We start from the raw sequence: 25,312 nt of genomic DNA on the forward strand, positions 1-25,312 counted from the left end.
AAAGATGAGAGAGAAAGAGAGAGAGAGAGAGAAAGATTCAAAAGATGAGAGTTTAAAAATAGAGACGTGTTAAGGCTGAGAGAGACAGGGACTGGGAACGAGCTTGGCACCTCTGGTCTCCCAGTGGGAGCCTCCCTCCCACACGCGAACACATCCAGCCCCACGTCAGACTCTCAAAGCGCCTGGGCCTCCCCCAGAGGCTGCTCTTCTTTCTCGCCCAGCTTCCCGGCTGCTCCCCGAGGAGCTTCACAAACAGGCGTCAATCACCCAGGCCGGAGGTGAGGATGGGGGGGGAGGGGGGGCATGAAAGACGCAGAGAGACAGAAACCAGCGCTTTCCCCTGCAAGAGGAGGCAGCCAGGTTTAGCCACACTCGAGTAGCCCAGGCCACCTTGCCTGACAGCTGTCTGTGGTGCTGACTGGGTGGGCAAAGGCCACACACACCTCAAGCCGTTTCTATATCTTGGCATCACACTTGGGGTTGACTGGGTCCAGGGCGGTGGTCACCTCACGGTTTAGGCTCCTTCCTACCTCAGCAGATCCTCACACGCACCACCTGCCATCCCTCTCCAACACCTTCACAAACCCAGGTGGCTTGGCCTCTCTCCCTCCACCTCCCAGCTCTGTCCCTGCCTTACTCATCCTTCGTGTCTCAGGGCAAATGTCACCTCTTCAGGGAAGCCTTTCTCAGCCGCCCCTCCCCAATTGCATGCCCTCATGACTCCGCATCATCTCCTTCACTGCCCTTATCAAACTGCAATTATACAGCCATTTGCACAAGTCCATGTTCCCTGTGTCTCCCTATGAAGCTTTGTGAGGGGTGAGACTGAGTCTCCTGTTCGCTGCTGTGTCCCCAGCCCCCAGTCCAGGACTCAGCACATACAGGGGCTCAATCACTGATCGTTGGGAGTGACTGTTCTGCTCTTTGGTGGCAACACCACTCCTTTTCTGCGGGAAGTTGGCAATGTGCACACTTTCTGGACACCCATTCAAACAGAGCAAGGTTGAGAAACAAGGATACGGGAGAAAATGCTTTGAGAAACGGACGCTTTGAGCCATGGGAGAAGACCAGGGTCACCAAAACACTCGTCAAGGCTCATGATGCCACCGGGAGGAAAAGGGGCAGTGGTCTTACGGGACAAAACTGAGACCATTCAGAGAACACCAACTGCTTGAAATGAGAAGTTCTGGGGAATAAACAAGAGGGGCAAAATTTTTGCTCACGTGGCACTTCCAGTTCTATTGGTGGTAAACAAACAATTACTATGATGATTTCGGATAATTATGAGTACAGGGCGGAAAATAGAACAGGTTCAAATAATAGCATGGAGACATTTTAGCTGAGGCAGTCAGGGACGCGTGAGGAGGTGACATCTGAGCTGGGACCTGAGTGGTGAGAAGGAGCTGGCTAGAGGAAGGGATGGAGGAAGGGTGTTCCCAGAGGATGGTGGACAAGTGCAAAGTCTCAGAGGCGGGGACAAGAAGAGTGTGGAGGGATAGATGCGTGGTCCAAGATCTGAGACGCAGGCACGTAGGGTCTTGTAATAATCATGGCGATGACAATGGTAACAATAGCTAACCTTTATAGGCACCGTCCATGTGTCAGGCACACTGCTAAGCACAATGCTGTAAGGTACGTTCTACTACTACCCCCATTTTATGGATGAAGAGCCTTAGGCTTAACAAGTTGGGCCAGCATAAGGAGTTCAGATTTCGTGCAAGTGAGGTGGGCAGAAGTTAAAAGGAGGCAGATTTCACACTCACAATCTAGACGGATTTTCCAACAATTAGGTCTCCTGAAAAGTGCGACAGGCAGCCTCATTCATTTCCTACTCCAAACCCCTCCAAGTCTCCCATCCTTTAGCACTCACGATGAAGTACAGGCACCTCAAGCAAAATCCCTTCGTGACATGGACCCTTCTGACCACTCAGGCCACTTCCACACTCCTCCCAACCTGGCGTGAAAGTCCCCACCCACTCTGAACTGCTTGCAGTCTGTGCCCACCAGAATGCTCCTCGCCTCTGTCCACGCTGTTTCTTCTGTCTGGGATGCCCTTGCTCTGTCTTCAACTGGCCAATTCCTTAAAGACACAGTTTAGGCATCACCACCTCCAGGAAACCTCCATCGCACCCCGGCTGGTATCAGTGCCCCTCCTCTGTGCCCCCATAACACCCCAGAAACGTCCCGACCTAATCTGTTGATGAGACTGCGATCTGACTGAAGTCGGGGGCATGTTCAGCTTTATATTCCATAGTCTAGAACCCCTCCCAGTATAAGGTAGGTGTTCGGTAAACATGTCCTCACACTCTGAGGTGTCTGAGCAGGAGCTGTAAGTCCACAATTGGGAGCAGGTAAATACAGCAGGTGTGGTCAAATCCACAGTACACCTATTCTTCACCTCCTGGGCCCCTGCCCTGGTCCAGTCCCCATCGTCACTCACCTGGACCAGTGCAGTGGCCTCCTCCCTGGCCTCCCAGGTCCTGCCCTCACTTCCTACTCTGCCCTTCCCACTGAGGCGAGAGGGCAACTATGAACACTTGAGTCAAGTTCGTCCCTCCTCTGCCCAGAACCCCCTTAACACCCCATTCATTCGCTTAACAAGAATTTCTTAAACACAAGCTGTGTGCTAGGCCCTGGGCTAGGCACTGGGGCTACAACAGTCAACAAAAATTGATTTTTAAAAAAATCCCTGTCCTCAAGTTGCTGACATTTTAGTGGGGGGAATCAGACAAGATAAGTAAGGCAAATACATAGAGTATATTAGATGGTTAAAAGTGCAATGGAGAAAAGGAAAGCCTGAGAGGACAAGGGATACACGAGGAGTTTCATGTTAAGTGTAAAATTCCTACAAGGTCCCCCCATCCCAAACATGATGTGGCTTCCACGAACTGCCCACCCTCATCTCCTCTCACTCTCCCCCTCACTTACGCTGCTCAAGCCACACTAGTTTCCTCATTGTTTCTCCAACATTCCAGGAGCATTCCACCTCAGGGCCTTTTCACTTGCTGTTCCCTCTCCCCATAATTCTTTTCCTCTAGATATAAGCCCTCTCTCACTTCCTTCAGGTCTCTGCTCAAGTGTCACCTCCTCAGAGAGTCCACTTAATCTAAAAGCCCCCCCATCACTCTCCACTCCCCTTACACTTCTCTCTAATCTCCATAGCACATACCATCCCCTGAAATAGTGTAGAGTGTTCTATATACTTATTTATTTCTCCCCACGCCTGCCCTAGAGTGTCAGTTCCACACGGATGCCTGTCTGTTCTGGTCACCGTTATATCCTTGATGCCTAGAATGGGCCGGGCACGTCGTAGGTACTCAGTGCGTATTTGATGAATGAATGAATGGAGACGCCCTCTAAGGGGATTCTTGTCACTTAGGATGAAAGGAGGAGGGAACCAGCAGAGCAGGGCGGTATTTAGGGCTGTTCACAAGTATGTGGCCATTCCTCTTCGTCAGGGTCCTGGTAGTACCACCCTTCTTACCCCCTTTGAGGTCAGGCATGCCATGTGACCAGTGTTGGCCGATGAAACGTGAGCGAAGGTCACGAGTCACTTTCAGGGCAAGGCTTCAGGAGCTGGTGGTGGGAGGGGGGTGCTGCTGTGCCCTCTTTTCCTGTCTCAATGGTTGCGTCACCACAGAGCCTCCATCACCCTGGGTCCCTGAGTGACCAGCATGGACAGAGCTCTCCAGCCAACAAAGGATACACAGTGCAGGAGAGAAATAAATCCCTGAGACCTGGAGCTGTTTGTTGCCGCAGTGTAACTGGGCCTCTCTCTTGACTGATAGAGAATATCTGGGGCCTTTTCCTCCCGAAAACTGTCAAGAAGAGACATGGATTCACAGGAAAGTCCTCAAAGAACATTTTGCTGATAGCTGCTCAGCCCATCCCCATTCCTCTCATGAGGAAGAGAGTCCTCCCCAAGCAGAATGCCCTCCTCCATCTCCCCCTCTTCCCCCAGCCCTGAAGGATGAGGGAATGGGCGAGGACAGAACACAGAAGATGCAGGTAACTCACTTCAGGCCCCATAGCGACGGCAGCCACTGGCAACGAGGCTGACAGCTTTTAGTCTGGGTCTGGATTTATGACCCCCAGGTGAGGAGCCATTCCGTAGAAGGAGCCCAGCCCACAAGGATGGTTTATGGCTGGGGGTTGGCCAAAGATAGCAGCGGCGGCAGTTTCCTCCCCACTCCTTTCCAGAGATGGTCTGTAACACCGTCTCTTAGAATCTCTGAGAATGCTACGCTGCTCCTCTGGATCCGATGGGGGCGGAGGGGAGCCAGAGACAAGAATGGCCAGAGGGTTTGGGCTCACCTGCCCCCACACCTCACAACTGAGGTTCTTTATTAAGCCAAATGCCAGCACCCAACCTCCTGCCTTATAACTGGGGATTCTCACTGTCTGCGCTCCTTACCCATGTTGGCGTTCTAGGCCTTCTTACAACTCCTCCTTACTGAGCACCTACTATGTGCCTAGTTCCTTCCACTTGTTCTTCCCAATCCTTAGGAAAGTGGATTATTGATTTAGACACTTGAAAGACATTTATTCCAGGCCTACTATGTGCTAGGCCACAATGGCAAACAAAGTAACTCTTCCTTACTGAGCACCTATATCAGCGATTTTAAACTGATGTACCACAAGAAGTTTTTAAACGTGCAATACCTGACTATCTAGTCAGGGGCACTGACCTCTTTTCCCTTAGGCTGTCAAGTAAAAAAATGATAACAGCCAACACAATAGCTGTCTGGTGTGAATGAGTTTTACCTATTTTTTTTTTGTCAGATTGCCAAAAAATATATATTTTGGTGTGCTGCAGAGTTACGGTAATTAGTTTTTCATGTGCCATGAGATGAGAAAGGTTGGCAATCGTTGACCTATATGCACCCAACAATTTGTTTCCATTTGAAGGTTGAACCCTTGAACCCTTATGAAGACTTGATTGTTGATTCAGCCACTGAATGAATACAGGGCATCCCAAAAATGTGTACACACTGTAACAGCTGAGAGCTCAATTTTGAACATGAAATGTATTTTAATAAACCCTGCCTTTATAATTATTCAAAATGTGTGCATACATTTTTTGGGACACCCTATATTTATTGCAGGCCTGCTATGCATCAAGCCTTAGGGTTCAATAGTGAGCAAAACAATGATGTCCACATGGGTCTTATGGTGTAATGGGGACTCTGAACTCTCCTTGACTAATGGGGATACTGGAGCTTAAAGAAATTAAATCATTTCCCTCAAGGTCATTCTGCTAGTAAATTGCAAGGCCAGAATTCAAACGCAGGTGTTTGGCTCAGAGTCCTATCGCTAACTGAGAATCTACTATGTCAGGCACTGAGCTGGGGTTCTTAGGCATACACATGTTTGACACAGAGGAGGCACTCAAAAGTTTTGTTGACTAAACAAGATAGATGGGAGGATGGATGGAGAGATGGATGAATGGAAGGATGAATAAATAGAGGATAGATGAAGAAATGGTTGGATGGTGGATAATGACTGAATGGAGGAATATAGGTAGATGCATAGATAGCGAAATCGATAGATAGAAGGATGGGTGCATGGAAGGAGAGATGGAGAGACAAGGATGGCTAATGGATGGAGAGATGGATGGAGAGATGGAGGGAGGATAGCGAGGGATGAATGGGTGGAAGGAAGGAAGGAAGGAAGGAAGGAAGGAAGGAAGGAAGGAAGGAAGGAAGGAAGGAAGGAAGGAAGGAAGGAAGGGGAGCTGGACAGTAGATCTGCTACCCATGACAATTCTGTGAGGTAGGAATGATCACGCCCATTTCACAGATGAAGAAACTGCAGATCATAATGGTGCAGTCACTGGCCCAAAGTCAAGAGCAAGTCATAGAGCAAGTTAGAGGAAGGTCTCGATTCCACCTAGGTCTATCAGACACTCCCAAGACCCTTCTAGAGCACCCTCATGTCATAGTTCCCTTCCAGGTCCCAAACAGAGTCCCTTGGCATCTCACTCCCTTCTGGCAAGCCTTAGTGAGACTCAGGGTTGGGGTGGGGATCAAGGATGGGAGAACTATTAGCTTTCAGCAGGCAATTTCATGGAAGCATTGATCAAGGGGCCAGAGTGGAGACCAGGTCTGCTTAGGTGCACACGTGAGCACGTACACACACACACACTCATACTTACAGAAAACATATGGTACACACAGAAAACCATCCACAGGCATATAATACAAGGTAGGCACACACATTATTCATAGATACACACTTGCACATATATGCACACTCTTCTAAAGACATACATGTCCAGCCCAGCCTGGCATGGCTCAGTGGTTGAGCATCGACCTAGGATCCAGGGGGTCGCAGTTCAATTCCCGGTCAGGGTACATGTCCAGGTTGCATGTCCAGGTTGCGGGCTCAGTCCTCAGTCGGGGGCATGTAGGAGGCAGCCAATCAATGACTCTCTCTCATCATTGATGTTTCTATCTCTCTCTCTCCCTCTCCCTTCCTCTCTCTGAAGTCAATAAAGATATGTTTTTTTAAAAATTAAATTAAGTTAAAAATAAAATACATACATGTCCACACTTAAATGCACACAAACACTCACATGCATATATTTATACAGACACATATGCAAACACAAAATCATAACTCAGAGACACACTCTTACACACTTATGTACACACTCCCCAGACACAGCATATGCTCTCATTTACACACCATACGCTGCACATAATGCATGCACACATTTACACAAACTTGTACCCCTTAGATGGTGGGGAGGGGAATTTGGCTTCTAATTTCAATGAGACAACATCTTTCTTGCCCCTCAGAAGGTAACAGCAAGAAGGCTTTCTCAGGCTCATGTATACAAACTCACATGTGCACATGCAGTCACATTACACATGCAAGCCCACAGTCAGGGACATAGAAATGCAGATACACACTTAGATACATCCATACCCAGGCACACTCACTCAGACACACTCACACTCGTTCTGGGATGCACCCTCACACACGCAGATACACTCATACCCTCCTGCTGGCAAAGCCCATACCCTTTCTCACACCCCCCATTCACACACAGCCCCGTGGACATGCGGAAACTCACACACAGATAGGCACACCAGGACATACTCTGAGACACACAGAAAGAAACTGGTCCATACATTGGCTTCAAGTCTGAGAATCTGGACCGAAAGCCCTCATCTGTGCCAAGCCCAGTGCCACTTCCCCCCAGGGGCTGGGCAAAGCCTGGGCACAGTGCACGGCACCCCCTCTCCACTTGCCTGCAACTCTTGGGAGCAAAGACCCCTTTTCTTTCATGGAAGGGAGAGAAAGAAGCAGTGTGGTAGCCACTGGGGGCTAAACGGGGTTGCTGGCGAAGTTGGGGGGAAATCAAACAGGAGAGCGAGCCCATACATCCCAGCTCCACGTAGGGGAGGAGTCCCGCAAACTGCCGAGGAGGGGCGGGGGAGGGGCCTAGCTCGACGGGGCGGAGGGAAATTTGCAACCGAGGGTGCCTCTCCCCTCTCCTCAGACACGCGACAGGGTTGCCCTCCCTCCCCTCAAGCTCTGAGGCAGGAAGCTAGAGGGGGAGGGTGGCAGATAGGACGGCACGGGGGAGGGAGCAACCCTGGAGTTTCTGGGGGCAGCGTCGGCCCCCGCCCGGGTCTGAACCCCTTCGGGGAGGGCGAGTTATGGGAATAAATATTCAGCACGTGGTGGTGAAGCCGGTCATGAAGACGGAGATGCCGGGCGTGAGGAATGGGGGAGAGAAAAAGAGACACATGAAAAAGAGATACAAAGTCAGAGACAGCGCAACAGAGTAGAAACCGAGGCAGGGAGAGACGGAGAAGCTGCCACGGGGGAAAGAACAGGCGGAGAGACACGCAGGCGGACACACAGACCCGGGACTGCGCCGAGACGCCGACGCAAACAGGGAGAGCCCGAGGCTGCCCCAGTCAGCGGCGGTGTCCCCCACGGCTCTGCCCCGCGCAGCCCGGCCCCGCCGCCTCCGCCGGGCCTCAGCGAGCCCCGGACATCGTAGCCCTCGGACACTGCTCACTGAGATGAGGAACAACAACAAGGCACGGCGCCGAGGTGGCTCGGGTCCGCGGCTCCTCCGCCTCTGCGTCCAGCCCCCAGCCCCAGGACGGCGCCCCCAGCCGGGAGGCTGGGGCGCAGGGGTCCCCGGGGGCTGCGGCGGCAGCTGCACGGGCACCACGCCCCCCGGGAGCGCCCCCCGCGCGGCGGCCACTCACGATTTTCTCGGAGGCGCCGGCGCGGGACACGGTGCCGTTGAGCCCCACGAGCGAGGGCAGCGTCTGCGACATCCAGTTGGTGACCATGGCCATGGTGCTCAGCACGGCCCCGATCTTGAGCAGCGGCACCGACATCGCGCCCCCGCCTCATGCCCCGCGGCCGCCCGCCGCGCGTCCCTTCTCCCGCCTGCCGCCTGGCGCTCCGTCCCTCGCCGCCCAGCCGCCCCGGGGCCGCGAGTGCGAGCTGGGGTCCGGGTCCCGGCCGGCCGGGGGGCTCGGGGACGCGGGCTGCGGCTCCGCGCGCCGGGCGGGCTCAGCTTATAAGGCGCCGGCTCGGCCCCCGCCCCCTCCCGCGCCTCCGCGCCGGGCACTTCCAGCCGCCGTGACGTCACGGCTCAGGCCCGCGGCCCGGCGGGGGGCGGGGGTCGCCCGGACTGCCCCCCCAGCCTCGCGGCTCCCCAGCTCCGGACCGCCCCTCCAGGAGAGGTACCACCTCAGCGTCCCCACGGCCCCGCTCCCACCCCCGCGGCATCCCCAGCCCCGCCTCCAGCGGTGTCTCTCCCCCGCTTCCTGCCCCCCCACCGGCGGTGTTCCCGGTCCGCCCTCCCCGCACAGAGCCCGAGGCGCTCGCTCGGCCCACCTCGACCCCCCAAAGCTGACTGGGACCCGAGCCACAAGTCCCCACCCATCTCCTGCCTGGACACCAACCCCGGCTCTCTCAGACGCGGGACGACAGGTACGGGGGTCTTTGGGGGGCGAGACTCCGGTGCGCTCCCGTGAATCCGACAGCCCAGTGTCCGTTTCCTTGGAGAAGGGGCTTTCCTGGCACCAGGGCCGCTCTGGGACCCTGGGTCGTTTCGGAACCAGGGAAGCCCAGAGTGGCGCGTCCGAAGCCATTAGGCGCGGTGACTTGGATAAAGGTGCGGTAATGGGGGTCACTAGGGCAGCGGGAGATTCCCCAGTACACCCAGGGGCGGCAAAATGACCCGGCACAGCGGAGACAGGCGCCAGCCTTTTGCAGACAAGTCCCGGGCGGCTCTCCACTCGCAACTTGAACTTGGGGTGGGGGCAGGGACGTGACACTTGGGACCTTCCTCCAGGCCCCAGGACTCCCGGGCCCGCCCCTTCGGGGAGCGGGGCGTGCAGAGCCCCCGCACCTCCCACCCCCGCACCAGCCGCGGGCGCGGGCAGCGAGGCCGTGGGGAGGAGCGCCCGGCGGGTTTAATTTCCTCTGTTTTCCCTGCACTCACGCCCCCTCCTGGCGTCCCCGCATCACCTCGCGCCGCCGCCGCCCTCAATCCGCGGCCGCCGCCGTCTGGAGGCGGCGATGACTCAGGCTTTTGCGAGGTCTCGCCTGGGGAGCAGCCCCGAACACCGGGGTGCGTGTCTTCAACCGTCCTTTTTTCTGAGCTTAGCAACGCCGAGAGGCAGGTTCTGCCTCCACCAATGACTTCTCTCTGCCTCAGTTTCCTCATCTGCAAAGTGGGTGGTTGTGAAGACCGTGGACCTAATATGTGTCAAGGGCTCCAGTGTCCTGAGAATCAAGTGAAAGATATATTGAGCATCTGTGTCCCAGGCACTGTGCACAACAAACAAAATGCCTACCTTTGTGTAGCTGAGCATCCCGTGGGGTGATCAGATAAGAAATAGGAAAACAAGTAAAATAAGACACCGGGGTTCGGGTGGGGCAGAGAAATAAATAGGGAGTAAGCTTTAAACAGGGTGGTTGGGGAAAGTGGGTTTGAACAGAGACCTGAATAAGGCGTGGGAGGGAGCTATTTGGAGATCTGAGGGAAGAGTTCCAGGCAGTGGAACAGCAAGTGCGAAGGTCCTAGGCAGGAGCATAAGTGTTCAAGGAACAGGGAGGAGGCCATTGTGGTTGGAGCAGAGTGAGCTGGGGCAGAGTGGAGGAGAGATGGTGCAGGATGTCTGGGATTGGCGTTTCAAAACTGTTATTATTTGCAACTGATAATGAGCTTTAAAAAATGAGATGTGTCCTTGCCTACTTGTACTACAGCTTGCATTTATGAGTGCTGAACACTGTGCAGATGTGCTTGCTGAGCAGTTGTTGCAACCTCCCATGAAAAGTGCAGTGACTTCTCTATTTACAGGTGAGGAGACTGGACTCAGAGAGGAGAGAGGACCAGCTCAAGGTGACCCAGCAGGTAAATGAGGGCCCAGGATTTGAACCCAGGTCTGATTTTAGATTCCAAAACCACTGGGCTCCAGGCCTCCTGGCTTAGAGAATTTGGAACTCAGTGATACTCTCACTCACCAGCGGTGCTGTAGGAAACTGCCCTAGCTCCTTTCAGCCAAGCTTCTGTAAGGAATGGTCTTCACTCACATCTGCCCTTGCTGTCTCTACTTCCTCACCTCCCACCTCCTCCATCATTCCAAGACTCCTCTCACCAAAGTGGCTAATGACCATCCAGTTTGCCAGTGCTTCACACAAGCCCTCATTTAGTCACTCTCACAGGTTAGTCTTCATGAATCATTCCCTCCTTCTTGAAAGTCACTTGTTCCTTGATTTCAGACACCTTATTTCTAGCTCTGCCCCTCTTCTCTAGCTGCACCATCACTGTCTCCTGACTTCTCCCTAAATATTTATATCTTCCGGGGCTTTGTCGTAGGTCCTTAGTCTCTCTCACTCTGTACACTTAGTCTAGACCATCATGCCAGGGTTTTGGTTCCATCTGGCCTCAGGGCCTTTGCACTTGCTGTCCTTTACCCAGAACACTATTACCACAGATACACATATCGTTTGCTCATTTGCTTCATTTATATTTCTGTTCTATCATTGTGTGGGTAAGATACAGGCCCTACCCTTCTCCAGAAAACTACATTTCCCAGGTTCCTTTGCACACTGGCTTCCTGTTAAGCTCATCCAATGGGAGGCAATGGAGGGAGATTGGAGAGTGGGGAGGAAGGAAGAAGCCAGGGTATTTCTCTTCTCTCTTTCAGCTTGGGGGGGGGGGGGTTCTGACAGTGGTTACACCCCCTCCGTGGTGCCAGCTCCCACACAGAGCCCCTTTCTCGTCACACCACCCTTTGTCATGTCCGTCTAACAGCTTTGTATTAGGGCTTATTGCTGGATTCCCTGATCATTCCATCAGCTTGACTTAGCTTTTCCATCTCACACTCAAATAGGTTCTTGTATTAAATCCCCTCTCTTTGAAACCCTAGGGTAGTTAGTTTCCCTGACTGGATTCTGAGTAATATGGACATTATAGACCTTCCCTGGCCACCTCATCTACAACAGCAGCCCCCCCCCCCCCCCCCCCCCCGTCCCTTACACCGCTCTATTTTTTTGAACAGCATGTGACATTATACTTTTAGTTGTTTATGGTCTGTCTCTTCCACTAGACTTGCAATTTCACAAGGGTACCTACATACCTACATGTCTGTATTTTTCACAGCTACCTCCCAAGACTTAGGACAGTGATTGGTACATAGTAGGTGCCCAAGAAATTGTTGATTGATTGACTAAGTGAATCTACAGCTGAGGCCTCCCAAAGGTATATCTACAGCCCAGATCTCCTCCTGGAACTCAGACCCCTATGCCCATCTGCTTCGTGGACGTCTCCACTTGTGTGTTTCACAGTCGGACTAATAGCACGTTGCACCCACCAGAACAGCGGCTAGGTTGAAGCATCATCCACATACTGAAAGGTTGCGAGTTTGATCCCCAGTTGGGGCATATATGGGAGGCAACCAATTGATGTTTCTTTCTCACATCAGTAATCCTCTCTCTCCCCCTCTCTCCCCACTCTTTCTCTCCCCCTTCCTCTCTCTCTAAAATCAATAATAAAAACATATCCTTGGGTAAGGATTTTTTAAAAATACAATACCAAGTATTGGTGATGATGTGGCGAAACCAGAACCCACTGCAAGTGGGAATATAAAATGTTACAACCACTTTAAGAAACAATTTAGCAGTTTCTTTAAAAAGTTAAACAGAAATTTACCATAAGACCCAACAAGTCCATCTGCCCAAGAGAAATCAAAACATGTCCATGGAAAGGCTTGTCTATGAATACTCAGAGCAGCATTTTTCATAATGAAGTAAACCATCCAAATGCCCATCAACTGGTAAATGGATAAAACTGGCCCACCCATATGATGAAATGCCATTCAGCAATAAAAAGAAACAAACTACAGATACATTCTACAACATACGTAAGCCTGAAAAATATTTCGCTAAGTGAAAGAAGCCAGACAATCACTAATTTCAGGCAATTTCATAATCTCAGGTGGGAGTGAGGATGGACTGACTGCAAATGGGCATGAGGGATCTTTTGGGGGGGTGATAGAAATGTCCTAAAACTGGATGGAGGTGATGTTTGCACAACTCTGTAAATTTACTGAAAGCCATTGAATTGCACACTTAAACAGGTGGATTTTATGGTATGTAAATTATACCTAAATAAAACTGTTAAAGGAAGGGAACAGCTCAGCCGGTGTGGTTCAGTGGTTGAGCATCAACTTATGATCCAGGAGATTGCAGCTCAATTCCCAGTCAGGGCACACACCCTGGTCGTGGGCTCCATCCCCAGCAGGGGGCGTGCAGGAGGCAGCCAATCAATGACTGTCTCATCATTAATGTTTTTCTCTCCCTCTCCCTTCCTCTCTCTGAAATTAATAAAAACATGGTTTTTTAAAAATGAGGGGAACATTGTTTTTAATCCTCACCCAAGGATATTTTTTCCATTGATTTTCTTAGAGAGAGTGGAAGGGGGGAGGGAGGGGGAGAGAGAGAGACATCGACGTGAGAGAGATGCATTGGTTGGTTGGTTGCCTCCTGCATGCACCCCAGTGCAACCTGCAACCAAAGTACATGCGCTTGACCGGGGATCAAACTGCAACCCTTCAGTCCACAGGCCGCTGCTCTAACCACTAAGCAAAACCTACCAGGGCAAGGGGAACATTCTTTTTTTTTTTTTAATATATCTTTATTGATTTCAGAGAGAGGAAAGGAGAGGGAGAGAGAGAGATAGAAATACCAACAACGAGAGAGTCATTGATCGAGCCCACAACCCAGGCATGTGCCCTGACCGGGAATCAAACCCCGCTCGCCTGGATCCTAGGTCGATGCTCAACCGCTGAGCCACGCCCGGCAAGGCAAGGGGAACATTCTTAAACGTCCCCTGCAAGCCCCCTTCCCTGAGGTGCCCTGTACTTGCACTGACATGAGAATGAGTTCTTGCTTGATTTTTGCGGCCTATGTTCCTTGCTTCCCAGGAACATAACCCAGGTGTATCAACAGTTAGAAACTATAGAACTTGCTCCCTTTTACCCCCTTGTTCTCTCTTCCCCTACTCCTCCATCCAAGCCAGCACCAATGCCGTCTGATTTTGATACAGAAATATCCCCAGAAGTGTCTCCTCCTCTCCATCACCATCATCACTGTAAGTATGGTGCTTGGGAGTGCTGTAGATCGAATGTTTGTGTTCTCCCAAAATTCATGTTGAAGCCCTAACCCCAAGGTAACGGTATTAGGTTGTGGGGTGTTTGAGAGGTGATTAGGTTATGAGTGTGGAGCCCTCATGAATGGGAGCTGTGCCCTTATAAAAGAGACCCCGGAGAGCTCCCTCACCCCCTCCACCATGTGAGGACACAGCAAGCAGACACTTCCTATGAACCAGGAAATGGGCTCTCACCAGGCACCACATCTGCTAGCACCTTGATCTTGGACTTCTCAGCCTCCAGACTGTGAGATATAGATCTTTTCTTTGTGTGTGTATGTGTGATATTAATCTGTGTTGTTTATAAACCACCCAGTCTGTGGTGTTCTGTTACAGCAGCCTGAGTACACTGAGGCTGGGAGCCATGGAAAGTAATGTTTTTCCCCTGAAAATTCACAGGAGGAAAAACATTCATAACTGTCAGAAAGTTATTGTCGGAACAATAATTGCTAAGGTTTATTAAATACTTATCACATATTAGGCACCATTTGCAGTGATATACATGTGATAACTCATTTAACCCTCAGAATACCACTATGAAGTAGATAGGATTATAATTAAAATGAGGAAAGAGAGGCACAGAGATGCTAAGAAACTTTCTCAAAGGCCCCCCCAGGGTCCTATCCCAGACAGACAGACTACATGGTGCTGAGTCAATCGGACCTATTCATAGGGAAATAAATAATGCTGATCCCTACCTCACATCACATACAAAAATCAATTCCAGGTAGAATGTGCATTCTAAAGGTGAAAGGTAAACCATAAAGCTTTTAGAAGGAAATATAGAAGGATATCTTCATTACTCTGGGGTAGGCAAAGGTCACTAAAACAGGACAGTACAAAGCACTAACCTTGAAGGAAAAAACTTATTTAAACTACATTAAAATTTTATTGATCAAAGATACCATGAAGAAAATGAAACGACAAGCCACAGAGTAACAGGAGGCATTTGCAATCTTTATGTCCGATAAGGAACTCATATCCTGACTTTATACTTATATAAAATAATGTATAGGTAGATAGAGATATTCCTACAAATCAATAAGAAAAAGGCAGACAGCCTAATAGAGAAATGGGCAAAAGACTTGAATAGGCATTTCACAAATGGAAATACCTGAGTGGTCAATAAACATATGAAAAGGTAGTTCGAACTTTTAGTCACCAGGAACTACAAATTAAACCCACAATGTGATATCACTACACACTCATGAGAATGTCTGAGATGAAAAAGACACCACCAGGTGTTGGCAACAGTGTGGAACTGGAGCTCTCGGGCAGTACCGGTGGAAGAGTACATTGGTAAACTCTTTGAAGAGCCTTCGGAACTTTGGAAGGCTGTCTGGCAGTATCTCCTAAATCTCAATATATCCACCACCATGACCCAGCAACCCTACCCTACTCTTAGGTATATACAGTCGAGGCTCACTATTCGCAGATTCCTTTCTGACAAGCTTCCCTACTCATTACAATTTACTTGTAACCTCCAAATCAATAGTTGCAGTGCTTTTGTGGTCATTCGTGGATATGCACGCAGAGTGGCAGAATTTTGGTCACCCACACACAGGCTCCCAGCTGAGGTTCAACACAGCCATCCTCTGCCTTCCCGTGTCAGCTCTCCTAACTGTAAACATGTCCTTTTCAGTCCATTTAGTGCCAAGCTGTTCATGTTTTCATGGTTTTTAGTGGTGATTTCTCTATTTAAGTGGCTCCCACGCATAATGCTGAAGGGCTGTCGAGTGTCTCTAAGCACAGGAAAGTTGTGATGTGTCTTCAGGAGAAATAACGTCTGGCCTACAAATTTCATTCAGGTATGAGTTATGCTGCCTTTGGCTGTGAGTTCGATACTAATAAACCCACAATATATGTTAAATAAGGTGTTGTTAAACAGAAACACATATAAAACAAGGCTGCTATTGTTTGGTCCATAAATATGTTGGGACCAGAGGCTTGCAAGAATCTAACCCTGCGACGATTCAGTACTCACTAATTCAGTGTCCGCCGGGTCTTTACAGAGCATCACTGCTGTGAGTAAAGAGAACCTACAGAATGTGTACACCCTCACACCCACCGCAGACGTGCAGAGTGTCTCTGTCAGCGCTGTTTGTGTCGGCCACAAACCACCAATGCAGATGCCTAGACCAGACGCGTCGGTGCATTCACAGTGGGACGCCATGAAGAGATGAAAACGTGATCTCTCCCAGAACAATGATGTGGAGGCATCTTACAAACAGTATGCTGAGCGGAAGAAACCGGGCACCAAAAGCTACATACTTAGTGACTTCACTGAGGTAAAAAGTGGGTCAAACCAACGTGTCATGAGAGATGTCAGCTTAGTGGCGGGTTACTTGGGGGGAGGGGGCAGGCACCTGGAAGGAGCATGAGGGGGGGCCTCTGGATTTTTGCAAAGTTCTGTTTCTTGACCTGGTGCTGCTAAAGCTAGGTCACTTCAAAACAATGGATCAAGCCATACCTTTACAATGTGCAGGTTTTATGCCAAGAAGAAAATTGACTCAAAATTATGAATTAAGGCATCAAGCATAAAACATAAGTTCCAGCAGAAAAGCTAGAAAACGCAAACCAAGCAAAACTAAGTGGCCTTTGCAGTAAGCCAAGTGGCCTCTGTCAGTTGGGCCATCTTGACCCCCATAGTATTTCATTTCACACATAAAAAAAAGGTATGAATTGATGCCCATGCATCCACAGCTCTGGGTCCCTCCAAATCCAAATGGTGTGAGCCTTCTAGCCTGTGGCTGGCTTTAAATTCTTGGTTGCAGCAAGTTTTGGGAAATGGTGTTGAAATGTGTCTCCTTTTTTTCGCCCGAGGAAGATCTGTTTTTTTCTCTCCTCTCAGCACAGCCTTGCTCCTGTCAACTGTGCTTTCCCACCTGGTTCAGCATTCCAGGAGGAGTGGGAAGGAGCCTGCAGCCTCGTCGGGGACTCCAGACAGCAGACAATGAGAAGGGCCCTCCCTCAGTGCCCCACCCCAAGTGTTAGTCTCGCAGAGCCTCAGGTTGGTGCCAATCTGCCTCAGGCCCTCGCAGCTCCTGAAGTAATTCTGTCTTCACGCCTTTATTCTTCCCACTCCAGTCTGTCTTCCATGTTATAGCCAGAAGTTCTGTCCCTCGCACAAATCCAATCATGTCTCATTCCTGGCTCTAAAACCTCTTTAAACAACAACAAAAACCCAAACAACCCAATTTAAAAATGGACAAAGGACTTAACTAGACATTTCTCTCCAAAGATGTACAAATGACCTGTAAACACATGAAAAGATGCTCCACAGCACTAACCCTTAATGAAATGCAAACCAAAGCCACCACGAGAGATCGCCTCACCCCCATGGGATGGGCCAGAATCAAAAGTGAGTAATCACAAGTGTTAGTGAGGTTGTGGAGAAAGTGGAACCCTTGTGCACCGCTGGTGAGAGTGGGAAATGGGGCAGCCACTGTGGAAAACAGTAAGGAAGTTCCTCAAAAACTGAAATACATGACTGGCTCCCGGTGCAGCTCGTGTACTCATTGGGCGTGGGCCTGCTGCGTCTTTTGTGAAGGAGATTCCCGGGCGAGCCCACAAAAAGCCAAAGGAAGGAATCCAGAATGAGCACAACGATCATGTTCATGTGAAGGTGGCAGGCAGGATGGTCCTGGGGTGCAGGGTAAGATTGAGAGGCATACACCACTTAGTAAACTAACGAACGCCTATTGCGAAGGACAGGGTTTGTGGGTGAGGCAGGTGAGAGTCCAATTTGAGGGGCAGCCAATCGGTGAAACACACGCGTGCACAGTAGGAAAGGGAGGGTGGGGACACAGCTGCTGCATTCCAGCAGCAGACTCGAGGCGCCCGCTAGACGGGGAACCTGCCCCCTTCACTCCCGGGCCCGGTCCCTCCAGACCAAGAGGACAGTCTCAATTAGAAAACCGCCACTTGGTGCCACAACGCCCTGACTTCTACAGTATAGTTTTCTCTACTCTTGCATTTCCCCTTCCCCATTCGTTTATTGTGCATAAAGTAACTGATGTATGTGCACAGCATTTGCACTTTTTAAGCTAAGTGGCCAATGGATGGGAGGGGGGGAAGTACTGGTTCTGTGAAAATACCCCCTTTCTCCGTTAGTAGAAACTCATTTGGCTCTTATCTTTATATTCCAGTAAGTTATTTTGCTCTCACTGTTTAACAAAAAAAGAACAGCATAAAGATCCTTGCAAACCTTGTTTGATTGCAGAATTTTAATGTTTTCATTTATCATTGTAAAACCAAGGACAATTTTATAACTTTTTTGTACATAGCTGTTACATGTAGGGTAATCTGTCTTTTAAGTAGGGATAAATTACTTTAAAAGAAATGAGCCCTAAACCTGGCCAGTGTGGCTCTGTGGTTAGAGTGTTGGCTTTGCACCCACCGAAGGGTCTCGGGTTCAATTCCCGGCTCCAGCTGGGGCACGTGTGAGAGGCAACCAATCAGTGTGTGTCTCTCACATAGATGTTTCTTTCTCTCTCTTCCCTTCCTCTCTCTCTAAAAATCAATGGAAAAATATCCTCAGGTGAGCATTAACAAAACATGTATCCTAGATAATTTTCCCTTTAAGTCAAGCATCTTGTTTAAACTTCTTGTTTAAAATAAAAAAAAAAAAAATTAAATCCATTATTATCATACAACTCAGCAGTCCCACTTCTGATATATATTCAAAAGAGCTGGAAGATATTTGTCCACCCATGTTCATAGCATTACTCACAGTAGCCAAAAGGTGGAAGCAACCCAAGTGTCTACCAAAGGATGAAGGGGTAAACACGGTGTGATGTGTACATACAATGGGATATGATTCAGCCCGAAAAATGAATGCAATTCCTTTTTACAACATGGGTGAACCTGGAGGGCATCATGCTAAGTGAAGGATGGCAGTTACAAAGAGAAAAATACTGTATGGTTCCGCTTATATGAGGTCCCTAGAGGAGTCAGATGCATAGACACAGAAAGTAAAATGTGTGCCAGGGGCCGGGAGGGGGTAGGGGTGGGAGGATGGGAATTATCATTTATTGGGGACAAAGCTTCAGTTCGTGAACACGAAAAGAGTCCTGGAGATGGATGGTGGTGGTGGCTGCACGGAAACGTGAATGCGCTGAATTCTACTGAATTGTACTCTTAAAATGGATAAGATAGTAAATTTTATGTATATTGTGCTGAGATTTTTTAAATGACCTGTTTAAAAACACACAGAGGCATGCATGCACACGCACACATCCCATTCTATGGTCTTATATTGCCAGCTCAATAAATTGCAAAACCCTTAACCAGCCTTCAAGTCCCTTAGAGCCAGATCACAACCTACCTCTCCAAGCTCACCACCTTTCTCAGTTCCCCATGTGCACCATCCCCACTCCACCTGATTCCCATTTTCAGGACCCACCATGTGCTGTAAGTCTTGCTAGCTTGGCCAATGACCTCCTTCTGCATGAAATGTCCACCCTCCAATCTTCACTCACTCATCCTTCAAGGCCCAACTCAAATGCCACCTCCTCCAGGAAGCCTGCCTGACTTGACATTTTGCACATTGTACCATGTGCCTGCTGCATGCTCCCCAACTTGGCCCTGAGAGCCCCTCCACAGTGAGCTGTGCCACAGCCTTCATATCCCCAGCACCCCACTTGATGTCTTTCATGTAGGAATTACTAGAGAACCTGGGAAGAGAAAGAACCTGGCTCAGCATGTGCACACCGTGTGTTTTTCTTGGGAATAACTGGAGCTCTCTCAGAGCCTAAAAGGTAAGGAGCTATCTGCCATTTCATTCAACAGCGTTGGCTGACTTCGCCTTTTGGTTTCTGTCTCCCACACTGTGACTCCCTGTCTTCCCTGCGCAGCATTGTTAGAACTGTGTGTAAAGTACAGTAAACAGGCACTGAGAGCCTACTGGGGCTCCCAGTGCAAATAAGCCGCTTTACACAGACTTCATGGTATCTATTCTGACTCCTCTCTGCTCCATCTGGTGTCTCCTCGCTCTGTGAGGGGTGAGGTGGTAACACAGACCAGGCTCCCACTCTGGGCGTGAAGACATGTTGATGTTCTCAGACAAGAGTTCCCAAAAAGTGGGAACAAAGTCTCCTGCTCCTGTCACAGCTCCCTTCTCCCCAGCACAACCAGACCCAACATCACAGAAGTGAAATCCTCCATCCTACCCCTTGAGAGCTCAAACTGTCACCCAGCCTTTGGTGTCTGGTTTAAGGCTCAACACACAGAAGGCTCCCAGTGAATGCTTCCCAAATGAGCACACAAGGTGTGAAATAGGGAAAACAGCACTGACACTGAATTCTGGAAGCACAAAGTCATTGCCTGCACCAGCTGCTGTGCTCATGAGAAATCCACGCATACACCCACATGATTGACCCATAAGGACACAGAGTCACTGTGTGTACACACCCACAGACATGATTATGGCACACTTGGCCAATGCCAGGTACACAATCCCTAAACACACACATACACACACACACATAGACATTACAGACACGCCCATAGAGCCAGGGGTACAGTGAGGCAAGTGATGTGAGTTGTGCAAGTGCAGAGTTTGATCCTGTCTTTATTTAAAATTTTGATATTTTGTACATCATAGATTTTTGGAATTAATTTTTATTTTATTAAGATATTGCATTGGGATACCATTTATCTTGGTTTCGGAGCTTTCTGGCACCCCTTCAACTTCACACCAGAGGCCAGTGCTTCACATGCCTCATTCTGGAGGGGGCTGTGACACACAGGGACAGCAGTCAGTACACCTTTATCATAGTCTCTCTCTCTCTCTCTCTCTCTCTCTCTCTCTCTCTCTCTCTCTCTCTCTCTCTCTCACACACACACACACACACACACACACACACACACACACACACAGAGTGTCTCTGCACAAACCTTATAACCTTATTCAACCACTAGGTGTCGCCCAGTCCCAACCTGGATCTTCCTTAGGAAGAAAATACCCAATTCATTTATTATCTTGGAATCCTTAAGATTTCCCGTTACTTCCCTCCACCTGGGACATTTATATTTTCTAAAAGGGGCCTGAGAAAACAGCATCTTAACCCCAAGTGGCGGTGCCTTTTAATGTGGAATTTTAGGCACAGATGAAGAGGGTTTTTCCTGATGCTTCACATCCAGGAGCCGCGGTTGGCTAGGATGGGTATGGGATGGTGCTAGGACAGAGTGTTTTCCCTGACTTTCCCTTGGCACAAGAGGCCCACGGTCTGAGAAAGAAAAGATTCTGTGGGATGAGGAGAGGAATCCAGCCATCGGTTCATTCAGCAAATATTTGTTGAGCACCTTTGAGTGAATAAACATTGTGTAAAGATAGTGACAAAGGCTATGAAGAAAAATAACATCAAGAGCTCAGAGAATGGCAGTGGGTAGGTGGATGTTCGAGGTGGGCCTCTTGGAGGAGGTGACATTTGAGCAAAAGGAGAGAGGAAGAGTCAGGTAGCTACCTGGGAGAACAGTGTCCCAGGCAGAAGGAATAGCGAGTGCATAAGCCCTGAAGCATGCAATGCAAACTGGACTACTACTCCTATCCTATCCCATGGAGACCCCAGGGAAGAGGTGACCCCAAACCCAGATAGTGCCAAAGAAGTAGCTAGATCTTAGAGGAGACCAAGTGGTCAAGAAAAGGGCATCTTTCCCACAGGGAAAGCTCCCTGGTAGCTCCCAGGCACTCATGGGCTACATCTAGAACATCCTGGACAGAGCATGGAAGGAGGGACGACTCGTCTGACAGGTGCTACTCCCCCGCTCTCAAGGCCAACTCCAAACTCCTGCCCACTACCCACAAGTTCCCATGTGGCCTGCCCTCTTCTGACTTCCCTGACCTTCTTCTGACCTCATCTCCCCACAAGGCCCCTTTTGCTCACCCCTCTCCAGCCATACCAGCCTCCTTGTGGCTCCTCAAACTCACCAAGTTTGTTCCCACCTCAGGACCTTTTCATTTGCTGTCCCCCTGCTTGAATGTTCCCCTGGATACCAGAAGGCTGCCTCTCTCACCTCTTTCATGTGTGGCCTCAAATACCACCTCCTTAGAGACACTCCCTGATCATGCTGCTAGAACAGCCCCCTCCCCACCACCATCGCTCTTTAATTCCCTCTCCCCCACTTCTTCATGACACTTGCATTGTATTATATTTAGTTTTGACATTGTATTATGTATTTATTCGGTTCTTGTCTGTCTCTCCTGCCAGAAGATCGGCTCCAGGAGGGCAGGGATTTGATTACTTGGCGCATGGCTGCATCCCACTGCTTAATCGTATCTGCTGATTGAACGGACGAATGAATGCTTCTAAGAAAGGAACCCTGGTGGTTCTCAGAGCCCAACAGGGACCGAGGAGGGAGCTCTGGGAAGCGATGGCGAGGACGGAGAGGGGACAGAGCACCCATTCTTCAGGCCCCTTCCCTCCCTGAGGCGACAGGCAAACTGGGGGCTGAGACCGGTTTACGACACCGTAGCGCCCCCGGTGGCCGCCTGCGGAACTGCAGCGGGCGATAGGCCCTCGGCAGCCCCGCCCCATCCGCCACTTGGCCCCGCCTCCACCGGCCCCTGTTTAGCCCCGCCCCCAAGCAACTCGGTCCCCGCCCCGGGGTCAGTGAGACGCACAGGTTCCCGCCCCCCTAGGCAGTCTAGGCTGCGAGGCGGGAAAGCCAGCTCCCCAGGGGGCTAGCCGGGCGGGGGAGAGTACCCAGGTGGTGGTCCCAAGGATCCTGCTTGGAAATAAATTCAACTTCACACCCGGTTCATTTTTCTCCAGCAGATTCTAAAGTATATGCCTCTTGTGATCTCTTGTCTCTTCCTCAGCTGACTCTTTTTACTTCTCTCTGGTTCCCGTATCAATTGAGTACCTACTGTGTGCAGCCTGATGCTAGGTGCTGAGCACGCTTCCTATCCCACCAGTATGTGGGTCCTAAGATGGGAAAACGGGGGGAGGGGGGCTCCTCCAGAAAGGGGACCTCACAACCTCTCCTTGTGGTCTGAAGATCCTATCTAGGTCACCGTGCCCCCCAATGCCCCTTTCAGGTTGGGTACAAGGGTCTGATTCCTTTCTTCTCTTGACCAGGAAAGAGAATGTGCCAGGACTATTTTTCCTTGGAGCTTCTACCTAAACCCCCTCCAGTGTCCACACAGGCACTGTCCACAACCATGGAGCGGATTCTTTCACAAGAAGGTAAACATGTGGGCTCAGAAACCAGACTGTCTGTGGAACCCTAGCTCTGCCACTCCCAAGTAGTCTGAGCTTGAGCACGTGACTTAATTTTTCTGTGCCTCAGTTTCGCCATATGGTAAATGAGGGTAACAATGGCACCCACCAGTGGGGTGCTGGGAGGATTAAATGATTAATTCATGCCGTGTGCTTGAAACAATGCCCAGCACATAATAAGCACTTAATAAATGTTAGCCGTGATCATCAGTTCATTTTTTTCCATTCCAGTTTCCCTCTGAGTTCCTACAGATCTGAGAGCCTGAGGGTGCTCCCACCCCCAAGATGGAGGAGGAAAGAAGCTTCCCAATAGCTGAAAAAAGCTTGGACCCCCACATTGTGCAAGGTCCTCAAGCCTGCCAAAGAGATTGTGGTAACATGGAGAGCGAGACCTGCTTCTGTGGGAGCGCGAATGGAGTGTTCAAGGCCCCACCAGCACACATACACACACAGATGCATGGGTGCACACATTTGCACACATGGCCCTTGTTCTTTACACCCCCTTTTAAGTGATTTACTCAAAGGCACCGAACAGCACACTCACCCCAAAGCTCTCACACAGCCACACACCTGGTTGCATGCATTTTGTACGACACCCAGGCAGGTGGACAGAGTCGTGGGGACACACAGTCTTTACACACAGCTACAGCTGCCCGGGTACAGCCGGGAATAACAGCCCTTACTCGCTCTCACACGGACACCAACCCCCAGTCACGGCCTCCCAGGCCCCCCATTGTTACACCAACCCCCAGTCACAGCCTCCCGCTGTCACACACTCTTCCTCACGTACAAACACCCTCCCATCACACCCAACTCACGCACAGTTGGACACACACCAGCAGCCACACACACAAACTCCCAGTCACACCCAGCCATGACACAAAGACACGTTTACCCAGCACCCAGCAGCCCCTCACACGTCCCCATCAGTCACTCACGCGTGAGTCCCGCCCCCTTCTCCACCCTGGGGGTGCAGGCGAGGAGCGGGGGCTTCAGAAGCTGGGGACCTCCCGCCATGAAGGGGGGAGGGAAGGGTAAGCAACACCCCAAAGCCCCCTGAAGTTCCCCCCAACCCCACTCAGCTCCATCGAGATGGCGGGCGTGGTGGCCCCGGGTCACCGAGGAGCTGAGAACCCCGAAGATGGGGTCAGACTGTCCCCCAAATCATCCCAGCTTGAGGCTGGATCCGAAGCCCTACTTCTCTCCCCCAAAGCCGGCGTGGCCGTTGCGGCCCCTCCCCCGCCGCGACCTCCGCCCCTCGCAGCCCGGGGCCTCGGCAGCCCCGGCCGTTCCTGAGGGAGCCCTGTGAGCCGCGCTCCCCTCCTGGCGCCCCCTGCGCCCGCACCTGCCGGCCGGGCCCCTACCTGTCCGGCGAGGCCTGAGCACAGCAGCAGCAGCGGCAGCGGCGGGACCGTGAGCGGCCACATGACGCGCCCCCGCCGGCGTCCTGCCCCCGCCCACCCTCGCGGCGCCTGGCGCGGGACCGCCACCGGCGCGACCCGCCCGCCGGCCGGGCGACCCTCCGCGCCGCTCCCCGCCTCGCCGGCGCCCGGGTTCCGCCCCGCCCCCGGCCCCTCACTCCTCCGAGTCTTTGTTGCGGGCTCCGCCCCCCGCCCCGCCTCCCGCTCCTCTACCGGCGCCCACCCGCGGGGTCTGGGGGCGGGGACGCGGGGAGCCCGCGCTGGGTACCCAGTAGCTGGGGGCCAAACCCAGCAGCCCCCCGGGCCACTATGCGGGCGGGTCACCGAGATGGAATAGGGGTTCCGTCACGTGTTGGTAAATGTCACCCTCCCTGGACATTTCCCACGTTCGAAAATGGGGTCCGAGCGGGGTCAAGGGGCGAGGGGAGTAGGAGGAGGGCCTGGTAGCAAAGAAGAGAAACGGAGAGGCTCCCTCCTGAAAGAACTCAAGAATCAAGAGGGAAACTGAGTCATCTGTAAAATGGGACACTGGAGGAAGGGGTCACTGCTGGGACAAGGGGCGTGGGGCAGAGATGGAGACTGGGAGTGGAAAGCAAAAACGGGGGGCGGGAGCCAGACCAGAGGGCGATGGGGACAGCCAGCAGGGTGGGCCTGGCCCCCAAAGGGGGCACCCTGTTTTCACTCTCCCCATCCCACCCCCTATTCCCGTCGCGCCCTCCCCCGCCACACCTGGGACACTCTCTGGTTCCCTTTCCAAAGGCCCAAAATTAGAGATCGGGTGGCGGGAGAACCTTATTGAGGCTGCCGGCGCACCATCTGCATGTGAAGGGCGTCCTTGCCCCGCCTGGAGCCTTTCCCCCCCTTTTCTCCTTCCTGGGTCTCCCCAGGCACCTTTCCTCCCTGTAGTCCCTCAGTGGCTTTTTTTAGGAGGCAGCAAGCAAGTTGGCTTAGAGAAGAACTGGCGATGATAAGGGGCA

At 51.2% G+C, this 25,312-nt stretch overlaps 1 protein-coding gene, 1 long non-coding RNA gene and 1 pseudogene across 3 annotated transcripts in view; 2 read left to right on the forward strand and 1 right to left on the reverse strand.

Annotated features, from left to right (window-relative positions):
- The window catches only part of OLFM2 (olfactomedin 2), a 63,461-nt gene extending 39,102 nt beyond the window's left edge, over positions 1 to 24,359 (reverse strand). The window contains exon 1 of one of the 2 annotated variants that reach the window (XM_087816704.1): positions 24,279 to 24,359. In XM_087816704.1, the coding sequence (XP_087672830.1) occupies positions 24,279 to 24,341 (63 nt within the window). In that variant the 5' untranslated portion in view covers positions 24,342 to 24,359. Of the gene's footprint in view, positions 1 to 8,231; positions 8,367 to 24,278 lie in introns of those variants that run through there. The other variant, XM_087816703.1, reaches the window with a different exon arrangement.
- On the forward strand, positions 13,337 to 16,012 carry LOC148093341 (uncharacterized). Its single transcript, XR_015714411.1, has 3 exons — positions 13,337 to 13,940; positions 15,397 to 15,501; positions 15,706 to 16,012. It is a non-coding gene; the product is annotated as an uncharacterized LOC148093341 (long non-coding RNA).
- LOC148093342 (small ubiquitin-related modifier 2 pseudogene) lies at positions 16,989 to 17,540 on the forward strand (annotated as a pseudogene).
- Positions 24,360 to 25,312: the final 953 nt, after the last annotated feature.

Source organism: Miniopterus natalensis, chromosome 4 (assembly GCF_054644295.1).
Source record: "Miniopterus natalensis isolate mMinNat1 chromosome 4, mMinNat1.hap1, whole genome shotgun sequence".
Classification (NCBI taxonomy): domain Eukaryota; kingdom Metazoa; phylum Chordata; class Mammalia; order Chiroptera; family Miniopteridae; genus Miniopterus; species Miniopterus natalensis.